Below are 12,996 nucleotides of genomic sequence, written 5' to 3'. Positions count from 1 at the left end.
TTATTTCTGTGACCATTGTGGGTTTTTCTTTCATTAAACGAGGGGTACCAACAATTTTGACCACGTGTGTAAATTTGGCCCTTTTTGTCTGTCTAGTCTGAGTCTGCACTGTGTAAAAATTAGACAATATAGTTAAACACGCCCCACTGTTTTAGTAATGACGGAGTCAGTCCGTGTTTCATGCTGCAAAGGTTGGAGCAGCGCAGCATGTGACAGCTGACAGGTTCATGGTGGCATTCTACCACTAGAGTGCGGTCACTGCTTACTGTCAAGGCTACGCTCAGTTCAATACGTTAAGCATTTTGATTCCACCCCCCATGTTGGGAGTATTGCTACTGGAGACGTCAAGTTAAAAAGTTACAAATAAAACTTCAGGGGGGGGGGGGGGAAAGGATCAAAAAACGAAAAAAATAAATAAAAGGGAAACAAGAAGAAAAATCAAAAAGGTAATGAAATGAACATTTAATAGCCACAATATCCGTAATGGATTGAAACTCCACTAAATGTATTTGTACAGTTAAAAAAAAAAAGTACTAAAAAGATCTACATTGGTGTGAAAAGGTGTTTGCCCCCTTTTTTGATTTCTTATTCTTTTGCATCCTTGTCACACTTAAATGTTTCAGATCACAAAACAAATGTAAATATTAGACAAAGATAACACAAGTGAACACAAAATGCAGTTTTTAAATGAAGATCTTTATTATTAAGGGGAAAGGAAATCCAAACCTACAGGGCCCTGTGTGAAAAAGTGATTGCCCCCTAAACCAAATAAGTGGTTGGGCTACCCTTATCAGCAACAACTGCAATCAAGCGTTTGTGATAACTGGCAGTGAGTCTTTTACAACGCTCTGGAGGAATTTTGGCCATTCATCTTTGCAAAATTGTTGTAATTCAGCCACATTGGAGGGTTTCCGAGCATGAACCGCCTTTTTAAGGTCATGCCACAGCAGCTCAACCGGATTAAGGTCAGGACTTTGACTAGGCCACTCCAAAGTCTTAATTTAGTTTTTCTTAAGCCATTCAGAGGTGGACTTGCAGGTGTGTTTTGGATTATTGCCCTGCTGAATAACCCAAGTGCGCTTCAGATGGAGGTCAAACAGATAGCCGGACATCCTCCTTCAGGATTTTTTGGTAGACAGCAGAATTAATGGCTGCATTTACCACAACAAGCCTTCCAGGTCCTGAAGCAGCAGAACAGCCCCGGACCATCACACTACCACCACCATATTTTACTGTTGGTATGATGTTCCTTTTCTGAAATGCTGTGTTACTGATATGTAATGGGACATACACCTTCCGAAAAGTTCAACTTTTGTCTCATCAGTCCACAGAGTATTCTCCCAAAAGTCTTGGCGAGCATCAAGATGTTTTCCTGCTATGCATGCCATTTGTGCCCAGTCTCTTTCTTATGGTGGAGTCATGAATACTGACCTTAAAGGGGACCTGTCATGTCAGTTGGAGCATGTAAACTGCCCCCAGGTTGTTGTTAGTGATGCAATATGCATCACTAACATGCTTTTTGCATTATAAAATCGGTGCTGTAATCTTTTGTAAAAATCCACTTTATATACTTACTGTATATACTCGAGTATAAGCCGAGGCACCTAATTTTACCACAAAAAACTGAGAAAACTTATTGACTCGCGTACAAGCCTAGGGTTGGAAATGCAGCAGCTACTGGATAATTTCCCCATCCTATTACGTATTGTCCCCTCATCCCCAATCTTGGTAGGCGTGGTCCCCTCATCCCCAATCTTGGTAGGCGTGGTCCCCTCATCCCCAATCTTGGTAGGCGTGGCCCCCTCAACCCCAATCTTGGTAGGCTTGGCTCCCTCATCCCCAATCCTGGTATGCGTGGCACCCCTTCATCACTGCACACATTAAAAAAAATAAAACACTTCACCTTGCCTTCAGCGCTGTGTCCTGTTCTGCCAGCAGCAGCTCATATCAGCATCTGGACAGTGCATCACATCACTGACATACACCCTCAGATGCAGAGGAGAGCTGTGGGGATATTCACTCCTCTCCACGCCGGGACTATGGTAGTGGAGAGGGGTGAATACCCCTGTTCTTTAATAGCGTGCGCACACGGTCAGCACATTGGCGTGGAGAAGGGTGAATATGTATTCTTTTTAGTAGCGGGCACAGAGGATCACTGAGCCGCAGCGTTAGCTGCGGCGCTGCTGACACTGTGTGCGCTCTATTAAAGAAATTAATATTCACCCCTCTCCACTCCCATGGGCGTGAAGAAGGTTGAATATTTATTGTCCTTTAGCAGCAGGCACACGCGGTAGCTGCAGCAGCTGCTACTACGTGTGCCCCGCTCCTCTGCCGGCGCAACCCCCCACACCACTGGAATATGTATATACTCGAGTATATGCCAAGGAGAGGATTTTTCAGCCTAAAAAATGGGCTGAAAAAGTCGGCTTATACTCGATGATATACGGTATATCTTACTTGCTCGTTTAGTCATATGCAGTGCGCAAGCGCAGGACCACAACAAGCCTATTCATGTGACCTCGACGCAAACCAGGGACAATTCAAATTGAGTAGAACGCGATATGCCAGACTGAATAAAGTGAAGAACACCCCTATGCCTAAACGAGTAAGTAAGATACAAGTTTATAAAGTGGATTTTACAAAAGATCACAGCACAGATTTTAATGCAAAAAGATTGTTAGTAATGCACATTGCATCACTAACAACAACCTGGGGCAGTTTACATGCTCCAACTGACATGACAGGTTCCCTTTAACTGAGGCAAGTGAGGCCTGCAGTACTTTGGATGTTCTTGTGTGGTCTTTTCTGACCTCTTGGATGAGTTGTCGCTGCGCTCTTGGGGTAATTTTGGTCGGCCGGCCACTCCTGGGAAGGTTCACCACTGTTCTATGTTTTCGCCATTTATGGATAATGGCTCTCACTGTGGTTCGCTGGAGTCCTAAAGCTTTATAAATGGCTTTATAACCTTTCCCTTACTCGAGTATAAGCCGACCCGAATATAAGCAGAGGCACCTAATTTTACCACAAAAAACTGGGAAAACTTATTGACTAGAGTATAAGCCGAGGGTGGGAAATACAGCAGCGACTGGTAAATGTCAAAAATAAAAATAGATACCAATAAAATGACATCAGTACGTTAAATGTTTTTGAACATTTCAAAGAAAAACAGTGAACTAGCTCTGTAAGTGGAAAAGAGGGTCACCTCCATCATTGCTCTCCCCCACCACCAAGCATTGTCCTGGACCTCTCATCAGTGTATTAGTAAAAACAAAACAAAAACAAAAAAAAAAAAAACACTCACCTCTCAGCCAGTTCCCCCGCAGCATCGTCTCTCTGACATAGGCTCGCACTTTATGACAATGTGCCTGTGTCAGGGAGAAAGCGCCAGGCAGGAAGCAGAGGACGGATCCCTGCAACTCTGCTCCGCTGCCATTTTCTCCTGTAGGCAGCGGAGCTGCAGGGATCGCTCCCTGCCCGTCGCACACGATGAGGGCAATCTGGCCATGGGTCCCCCGGAGCCTCTGGTTCCAAGAAGCAGGTCAGATTGCCCTCATTATTAGCCACCCTGCAAGGGCCCCTCTCCACCTCTGGGCCCTGGTGCAGCTGCACCGGTGGTATGTCCACCCCTGGTCACTCAGGTGTAAGCTGAGGGGGGCTTTTTCAGCATAAAAAATGTGCTGAAAAAGTCAGCTTATACATGAGTATATACGGTACTTTGTTTCTCATTTGTACCTGAATTTCTTTGGATCGCAGCATGATGTCTAGCTTTTGAGGATCCTTTGGTCTACTTCACTTTGTCAGGCAGGTCCTATTTAAGTGATTTCTTAATTGAGAACAGGTGTGGCAGTTATCAGGCCTGTGTGTGGCTGGGGAAATTGAACTCCGCATCCCAAAAATATGATAAACCACAGTTCATTTATGTTTTGTGGGGAGGGGGGGAGACAATCACTTTTTCACAAAGGGCCTTGTAGGTTTGGATTTCTTTTCCTTTAATAATAAAGACCTTCAATTAAAAACTGCATTTTGTTTTATCTTTGTCTAATATTTAAATTTGTTTTATGATCTGAAACATTCAAGTGTGACCAACATGCAAATGAATAAGAAATCAGGAAGGGGACAAACTTCTCACCCCACTGTATATACCCTCAGCATGAAACAATTTTCCTTGATATATACTAAAAATCGGCAGAAACAGTGAAAATAAGTTAGTAAAGATTTTTTTGGGTTTGTTATAAAAAAGAAAAAAAAAAGAAAAAAAAAAAAAAAAAAACACATTAATAAAGGAGGTTGTTACAAACATGTATTTTCCAAGCGGTGAAAAGAAAGAAAAAAAAATGAAGTCAATCCCAATTTTTGCCACGTACCTGGTCTTCTCGCTCATGACCTGGTGCTCTTGGATAGGTAGAGTCACCTGGAGTGGTAGATTCACAACACAAAGCATTTGCTAATGTTTTTGGCCTGCCTATGGATCCAACAGGCGAGAAGGAGCTACTGCTCCCTGAGCTGGAGGTAACTGTTGGACTACTACAGCATGAAATCTGTAGAGGAAGAATATGGATACAGAAAACAAATAATGGATGTGCCTGATGGTTTAGTCTCAGCGTACATCAACTTCAATAATCCCAGTACGTTGCCCCAGCCCTAATGTCGTCTGAGCTACGTCTTGTTCTTTAGCGGGTGCTTAGTACAATACATTGGCATCAGCGATCTACACATCAGCCCCATTCACAAGAAAAGAACTGATTGCCATTGACTTCAATACATTGTAAAAAAGTTTATTTTCTCCTTGCAAGCAAAGAATGTGATATAATAATTTGCAGCCAGAAAATAAAACAAAAAACACAAAAAACAGAACAGGGTTCTCCCCCCCCCCCCCCAATCTCATACATTTATGGCATATCTGTGAAAAATGAGGACCCCGCCAGTGGGATTTCAAAGCAGAAACTCCCATACAAGTGAATGAACTTTACCGCCCCCCGCTGTGTGCGCCAGAACCCCGTTCGAGATCGATGCGAGTCCCGGATATTCATGGCATAAACTTGTGGGTGTTATCGAAACTAAAAAGAGGGGAAAAAAAACAAAACTGTGGCCCTCTCCCAGTGGTTAAAAAGTTATTTCTTTATTACATACCAGGTGGAGGATACAGACAGACAGACAGAAAAAAGAGCAACGGGCGTTTCGCTCTGCCAAGCGCTTCATCCAGGCTCGGTTATCAGCTCCACCCAACCCGTTATATCCTGTTTTGCCAGGTGGGAGGAGACATCATAAAAAAAAAACAATGTTATTTAATGTAAATTGTGTGTTACTATGTAAATCCGCTCTCTTATCAGGGGATCGAACCCCAGCCAGGGGTTGGGTGAAGCTGATAACAGAGCTCTGGATGAAGCCCTCGGAAGAGCGAAACGGCCGTTGCGCTTTTTTCTGTCTGTATCCTCCACCCGGTATGTAATAAAGGAATAACTTTTTAGCCACAGTTTTTTCTCTGTTCCTAATCTGGATATTGCCTGTCTCCGGGTGAGCATTACATGTGTCTATGTTATTACTGACTCAGGACTTAATGCTATTTATCGCCATTAATTTGATTGCAATTACTAGTCGTGCTGACCTATCTATTCATTTGATAACCTGTGCCATAAATGTAGACTATAGGACAACCCTTCTAGAAAGGAACTGAAGAAATGTTCCTTAGGAATGCTTAATCCAGATTAAGGGGTTCCAGGAGAATGTTGTCTCCTCTGCCATTAAAATTATGAAACTTCCACCTAAAATCGCAGTATTTGCCCCTGAGAAAGTGGTGATCAGACATGAGATGTGACATTACTGGATTAAAAAGGACTCTCTGTTTAAGGTCTACACTTAAGAGGGCTTTCAGACAAACTTGATCTCATTTGAGAGATAATGTGATAAACAGAAAATCTGTAAATCACATTACTTACAAATAGACTTTGCTTAAAAAAATAAGAAAAGTTACTCCAAAATGTCTAACTAGTGACCTGTGAATCAGTCTCTACCAGAAGAAACACAGGAAGTGGAGGCGGGTCTCTAACTTTAAATTGCAGAGGAAATGCATGCTGGAAAGTAAAGGAAAGGAAGTTTCAGCACCTATAGTGCTGGCAGATTGAGTGGATCGGCATCAGCAAACAGTGGATAGTAGACAAAAGCATAAGAACAGCCACAGTTCCTGAACATATTAGACTATGGGGCTGATTCATTAGACTGGCGTTGTACAAGTCATTGTAAATGAAGGGTTGTAGTGGAGTAAGAGGCACCTAATTAGTTAAGAGGTGTACAGCATTTGATTAATTAGGCACATCTTACAGTGCCGTGTGCCTCCATGGCATAACTTTTCATGAATTAGATAGGCAGGCGTAGCTGCGCTTCTTTCATTTTCTGCCCATTTGGCAGAAGCTGGCGGTAAAACTCCAGAAGTTGCAAAAATTTTGCACAACTTCTCAGTTCTGCAAAAATTGACATCTTAATGAATAGGGTCCTATATGTGCACCAAAACTAATTTTATCTTTTTGTGCGGGATGAGGGCAGTGGGACCATGCTTCTCTACAGGTTTTGTGCGATAGGACTGATTACCCCTTAATTTAAGAGGACCTTTCATCAAATTTCTCATGTTGAACTGGACACATCATATAATAGTGGCTGCAGAGCGTAATAAAACATTTCTATTTTTTTTTTTTTATTAATTTTGCCTCTCAGTGACCGTAATGACATCACAAATCCTTCTGCACTTCTATGTTGCTCCCTGCTTATGACTGGTAAGCATCATACAGGGAGAAGAAGGACACGCCCCTAGTGAAAACTATATGTTAACACCCACTTGGACTTTATTTTAGGTAACTCATCAGGTGCCAAATATATGATTGCCAATATCTCAAAAACGGAAAGGCGAAATTAAAAACAAAAACAAAAAAAAAAAAAAACACACAAAAAAAACACAACCTTTTATTCAACTCTGCAGCCACTATTACATAGTGTAATGGATGAAAAGTCCCCTTTTAACAGTCACACCCCATCATCAGAAGGTTTCCACTTTAATTGCAATGCCAATTTAGGGTTTAGAAAAATAATGAATAAGATGAAGACGGATTAATAAGGGAGAGAATATTGCAGGTCAAGCCATCCCATCAGAAGATCCTGAAAACACGAAAGGAATAAAAGTAGTTTATTTTTAAGATCCCTAAAATAAAATAAAGTGTAATAAATTATTCATGCCAAGGAGGACATCTTAGGAGGCAGCTCAGAGAGGAAGACGACGCGCCCGTACCTTATATTCAAAGGGAATCCAAAAATGGGGACACCGTTGTGATTTTAGCTCTTGTGGCAGTGTATGAGGTCTGCGGCAAAGGATATCCTGGTGCAAACTACTACATCACCTATGATCTAAGCGCTGTGTGATCGTGTACTGTGGATATCCGGGACGTCCGCAAATAAAACCATTGAAAAGTGACTACTGGTGGCCATACTTACATTTATGGTTTGTTCGCTGTGGTTCAGGAGACTATTGGTACAACTCATCGCAGTGCTCCAGTCGCCGGAGAGGCCGATACAGTCTGACGAATACAGAGACGGGGCTTGTTTTAGATGACAGCTTGATTGCATCATGACATTCAGAGTCTCTTCAGCAGAGGGAATCCCTGCAAAAGGAAGAGTTACCATGCTGGGTTACAACCATCATGTGCTGGAGGAAAGGGGGACCGCACAGCTCCACCACATACAGGATGCTCGCTACTTACGTTCAACATGTGCAAATGCACAAAAGGGTCCTCTTGGGCAGTACCCAGTTTGCCTCACATCATTGCACTTTGTAGATTTGTAGATCTAGGAGGAAAACAAAAGTAAAATTTTTTTTTATTTTTGCACAACATTCATATTCTCACATTCATTCCACCTCATTTACATCTAGACATTTTTATACTCTTCATTACAGAAAAATTGGGTCATGTGATCTCCAGTCAGATTTTTTTAGGGTATTTTTTCTTCATATATCTACCCATCTATGAGAGTAGTGATAGTGACGGTACATCACATAGGATAGACAGTGTCACGGCTAGCCAGATTTTCTCATTACGATGCGCACTGACAGTGATCTCTCTTCTCATAAGAGCTGGCGAGGGAGCGCACTGTAACTGTGCATTTAAAAAAAAAAAAATATTCCACAGTGACAAGATCCTACGACGGAAAGGACAACTGACGTAAACTCAGTAGAGCAGGGACTAGCCCAGCCCCCCGAAATGGACACCACTGATGACACTTCTTTTCAAGGTGCGTGCAGAGGCTGCTGTGGCTATGACCACAGACTCTGCCTCCTGATGATGACTCATTTGAGTATCCCAGCATGCAATGAGGATTCTCAAATGAAGGGTCAAACAGGAAGTAGGGGGGAAAAAAAAGCAGTTAGCGTAGTGAGGGAACGATAGGGAATTTTTAATTAGTGCATAATAGAATAGAGATTAGATTACGGCATTAAATAGATTTAGGATTAAAATTCGTTTTGGACCACTTAAAGCAATTTGCCATTATAAAGACTGAAGGAGCAAACGTCGACAAAACCAAAATTTGTCAGTCTCAAAACTTTACATCACATAGGATACACGGAGTCTCTGCCTCTATTCAACATGTAGGATACACAGAGAAAATATGTTCATTATATGAAGAGTTCAGAATTCATCTTAAAGCTTGTAAAATAAAAAACTAAAAAACTCTTAAAGGGATTCTATGTAAATACTTTTATGCCCAAAAATGACAAAGTATTCTTAAAGGGATTCTGAAATTTGACCGGGAGAACATCTCACCTCTGGATGGAACTGCTGCTCAGTGCGGGAATGGCAGTACTGACAACTGTCCCCACTTTCACACTTTGAAGGCTCTCCCCACTCATCCCCATGTTTCACGCTTGGGCACGGTGTGGATCTAGAACAGAATAACGCCCAATAATATTAAAAAATAAAATAAATGTAAAAAATAAATAAATACACCCGTTAGTAAATGCCATGTTTGAATGGAAACTTGCATTCGAGTTGCGGTAATGCTGCAATTGTACTGCTCATCTCGACCCCTGGCCTTATGATGAGGCCTCTGTGATGCACCATTACACATGGGTGATGTAGGTGGGTATATTTAACCCTATAAACCGACACTGTGCACAAACATAATGACGCAGTCACCTGTATTTGAATTTCCTTGGGTTGCGTCTCCTGTCCCTGCTATTGTGGTAGTGAGGGCAGGCATATCCTTGGCGACAGAGCCTGGGTGGTTTAGTACACTGCTCCGTTTTATAGCTGGCAAGTACAAAGTTTGTATCTGTGGAGAAAGAAAAAAAATATTAAGAAAAAAATAAAAAAAAATTCCCAAGCTAGCAGCCAGAAATAGCCCTTTAATATGTTTATAAGAACATTTAAATGATGTGCAAGTATCAAATGTAACATGTGCTGCACTTTCAAACATCGCCACCAGGAGGCAGCTTGAGGAGCCTGGCACACACCCATTCAGACGTTGGCTTTTTTTTAGGATACAGATGCGAGTGCTAAATGCATAATTATATGCTTGCAGAGTTTTTATTGTTTTTATATTCTTCCATAAATCTATGGAGATTGATTGGATCAAACAATGCACGCAGATTATAAATGTGCATGACCCTTTAACCGCACAATGGGAGCGCATCTCAGCCGCTTCACTGTGAATATATGGAAAGAATGGGAACGTAACCGGCTTCCAGCTGTACCCCGCATCTTCTGCCCTGCATGGGGCCCGGGTCTCCGTTGTCGTCATCTGCGCAGTACCATCTGGACGTCTCGACAGTTTTTGAATAGACTTCTGCACTGGATGAATCAATGTCAATTCCACACTCATTGAACGCTTAGTACTATCACTGATAACCAGGTTCAACTTTCCAAAAAAAGGAAGAAAAAAAACAAAAAACTGGATTTTTGTCTTGCTATTTTCACGAGCCGGTTCTAATTTACTTTTTTACTAACATATATCGTATTTTTTGGACTGTAAGACACCGGACCATAAGTAGCATCCCAAATTTAGAGGAGGAAAATAGGAAAAAAATGAATTTTTAATGTCTTATCTTAACTATAAGACAGACCCACATTTTCCTCCCAAATTAGGGGGGAAAAAAGAGCATCTTACAGTCCAAAAAATATGGTACTTCAGATTCTTGTTCTGTCTAAATGCAAGTAGTATGTTTTCCAGCTGCCATTTCTCTCGATGTGGGTCAGTTTTGATTTTGGTTAGGCCTCAGACATCCATTTTTCTCCTCCGTGGTTTTCACAGATCAGACTCGTACCTGTGATAGTATATGGGGCCCGTGATATTTCGCATAGTGAGCGGTCAGGGGAAAGTTGCCAATTTTGTACGATTTTGATCTGAGAGCAGGATCAAAACTGGCAATGCAAGTGTATAAATTCATGAAAAATATCAGACCGCACTTGGGTGGCACGGACTGTCAGAAAGGAAAAGATGGAAAAAAAAACTTTTTTTTCACTCCATGTATGAGAAAAACTGATGGCACTCAGACCAAACTCTGATCACTTTTCTCCTACGTGAGAAAATCGGACATCTGGATGAGGCCTTGAATAAGGACTATATTGAAAAGAAAGTGTGTGAACCTTGTACCCCTTTTTTTTTTCCCCTAATAAATCTATCCTATTTGCACGGCTCAGGATAACCCTGACGGAACAGATTCTTCACTTCTTTAACCTGTTCTCGGAATAGATAGTCGTGGTTAATGCTTTCTAACCCTAGAAATTGACCATGCGATTCTGCTTCCCGCGGAATCCAATATCTATATAATCGTGTGAGCTTTTGCTTTATGCCTCCTCGGGGGCTTACCTTGCCACCTGGGGTCCTCTCCTAGAATCTTCTCTATCATTGCCTGGCTGGCTAACACTCCCGGCTGCAGGTCAGGGATGCCATCACTCCCAAGTTGCCCGTTCTGTAAGGCTTCCTGTGCTTGGATTTCCCTGGGTCACAAAAACAACATTTCTCATTACTTAGTGCACCCATAAGAAAAAGTGACAGGGTTTTAATACCACCCTGGTACCTATGAGGGGCATAAACATGGATAAAGCCAGCCACATTGAGACGACGACAACACATTCACCAATCTAATGTACAGAGCGGCTCTCGGCTCAAGTCGTCTTTGTATCACATCAACTTATTTGTACGATCACTGTGTGATGCGTTTGCCCTGATGAGACCACCCTTATGATTTAGGCCAAACCATCCAATTTCAGCATTATAGGCCACCAGTACAATGTTATTCGAGGACCCAAAAGTTGTCAAATACTTATTCCTGAGAGATCGGCCACTACTAGAAGTGTCAGATCAAAAGTATACAACCGGACATTCGGCCAACAACAACATTACAAACAATGTGTGGCCCCCCCAAAATCCAACGGCGCACTGACACATCAGAAACAAAGCGAACGCAAAGCGCTGTCTCACCTTATGTCATAGACAGGAGGTCTAAGGTCGTGAGGACCATGGGCAAAGGCACAATGGGGTCCGTTCTTCACACAATGTCCTCGAGCATCGGTTTCGTGAATACAAGTACCGGTCTTGTAATAGCGGAGATGGTACTTTCTCTCAGTGTCACCTGTTGTCCTATGTAAATATGGACAACTGAAATAGAAAAAAATATAATATAATATAAATATATATATATTTGAATGATAATGACAACCACCACACAAATGTAAGATAACTACTTATACTGAACGATTGATACACAGCAACTGTCCCAGACACTAAAATTGATTAAAAAAATACAAAAGCTGTATATATTTAATCAGCAGAGTTCATGTATTTCAGAAAATTATTGAGACACTGAAGCCTTCGCAAAGGTGTTGTCGGAGGTGTCAGTTTCACTTACACATATAAAGCTAAATTAACCTAGTTCTTGTTATTTTGCCTTTATCAAAACGCAAGATCTTACTCGCCAAAGTGTAAAAATACTACTGAGCGGCAATCACCGGCTGGGTTCACTTCTGTTACTAAAAACCAATAAGCCAGAATAACCTTAAAGAGAGTTTCCCCTTGGTCCGGAATAAAAAAAATTACATACATAAAAAAAAAAAATTATTTAAAATACATTTGTTTAACACTGTATTAAACGGTTTGGCACAGTAGACTGCAGACTTGTGAATCCTCGCAGCGCGCACAGTCAGGATTCTCCGATGCCAGCGGAGAAACAAAGTGTATTGAGCGAGGACGGACACGTCCAGCCGGCATGTATCCGGGAGTACGCAACTATGCATATCGCATACTTGAGGTCACGTCACCGCCCGGCCTCGCCGCTCGCACCGGAGAATCCTGGATTCGTAAGTCTGCAGTTAGAGTGACGGTAGAATTTCGTGCCAAACCGGGACAACCGCTTTAAAAGGCCAGGATTGCTCCCCGTGTATAAATTACACCCACCCACAGATCCCAGTTCTCCGTGTAGAGGCCTAGACTAGTCCTGATGGCCTCCGTCAGGCTGGTATACCTCGCTGTTCTGTGTAGTCACCTGCGCCAATCTAGCCAAAAGGCACTTCGTTAAAAATAATTATACATTAAAAAAATGTGAATGCAATCGCTTATATAGCCATTTTCTAATGTAATATTAAATTGCTTTCTTCTGCCATGACAGGAATACAGCATTACAAGGAAGTCCTAGGCTAAAGTGGATCTAAACTAGAGACTTCGTTACGTGGTGATTAGTGTATGATCACCAAGGGGTCCGACTGATCATGAGAAAGGGGGGATGAAAGGGGATTTTGTATCCCTGTACATGTGCGAAGCAAGTCTAATTACTTGGAAATGCTTATGTTCATTCTTTTAAGCGTTTTATGTGAATTCGCCTGAAAAAGATGTAGCATGTATATACACTTAATACATTCAGTAGCACAAATCCCTCTCCAAAGCTGGCAGTTTGCTACAGTGTATCAGCCTGGAGTCAAATGTTATTTAGCACATAGAGGACGGTCTGCACTAGGTATA

At 42.0% G+C, this 12,996-nt stretch overlaps 1 protein-coding gene across 2 annotated transcripts in view; it reads right to left on the bottom strand.

The window, feature by feature from the left end:
- Positions 1-12,996, bottom strand: part of UNKL (unk like zinc finger) — a 79,165-nt gene that overhangs the window by 41,216 nt on the left and 24,953 nt on the right. Inside the window, exons 3-9 of one of the 2 annotated variants that reach the window (XM_073648084.1) lie at positions 11,464-11,640; positions 10,849-10,979; positions 9,177-9,312; positions 8,805-8,922; positions 7,746-7,830; positions 7,480-7,646; positions 4,365-4,538 (exon numbers count right to left, since the gene is read on the bottom strand). In XM_073648084.1, the coding sequence (XP_073504185.1) occupies positions 4,365-4,538; positions 7,480-7,646; positions 7,746-7,830; positions 8,805-8,922; positions 9,177-9,312; positions 10,849-10,979; positions 11,464-11,640 (988 nt within the window). The remainder of the gene's footprint in view (positions 1-4,364; positions 4,539-7,479; positions 7,647-7,745; positions 7,831-8,804; positions 8,923-9,176; positions 9,313-10,848; positions 10,980-11,463; positions 11,641-12,996) is intronic. The other variant, XM_073648085.1, reaches the window with a different exon arrangement.

This window comes from Phyllobates terribilis, unplaced genomic scaffold (assembly GCF_046119375.1).
Source record: "Phyllobates terribilis strain yellow unplaced genomic scaffold, ASM4611937v1 Scaffold_9__5_contigs__length_417890890, whole genome shotgun sequence".
NCBI classification, from domain to species: Eukaryota; Metazoa; Chordata; class Amphibia; order Anura; family Dendrobatidae; genus Phyllobates; species Phyllobates terribilis.
This window is presented reverse-complemented; position numbering and strand designations above follow the sequence as displayed.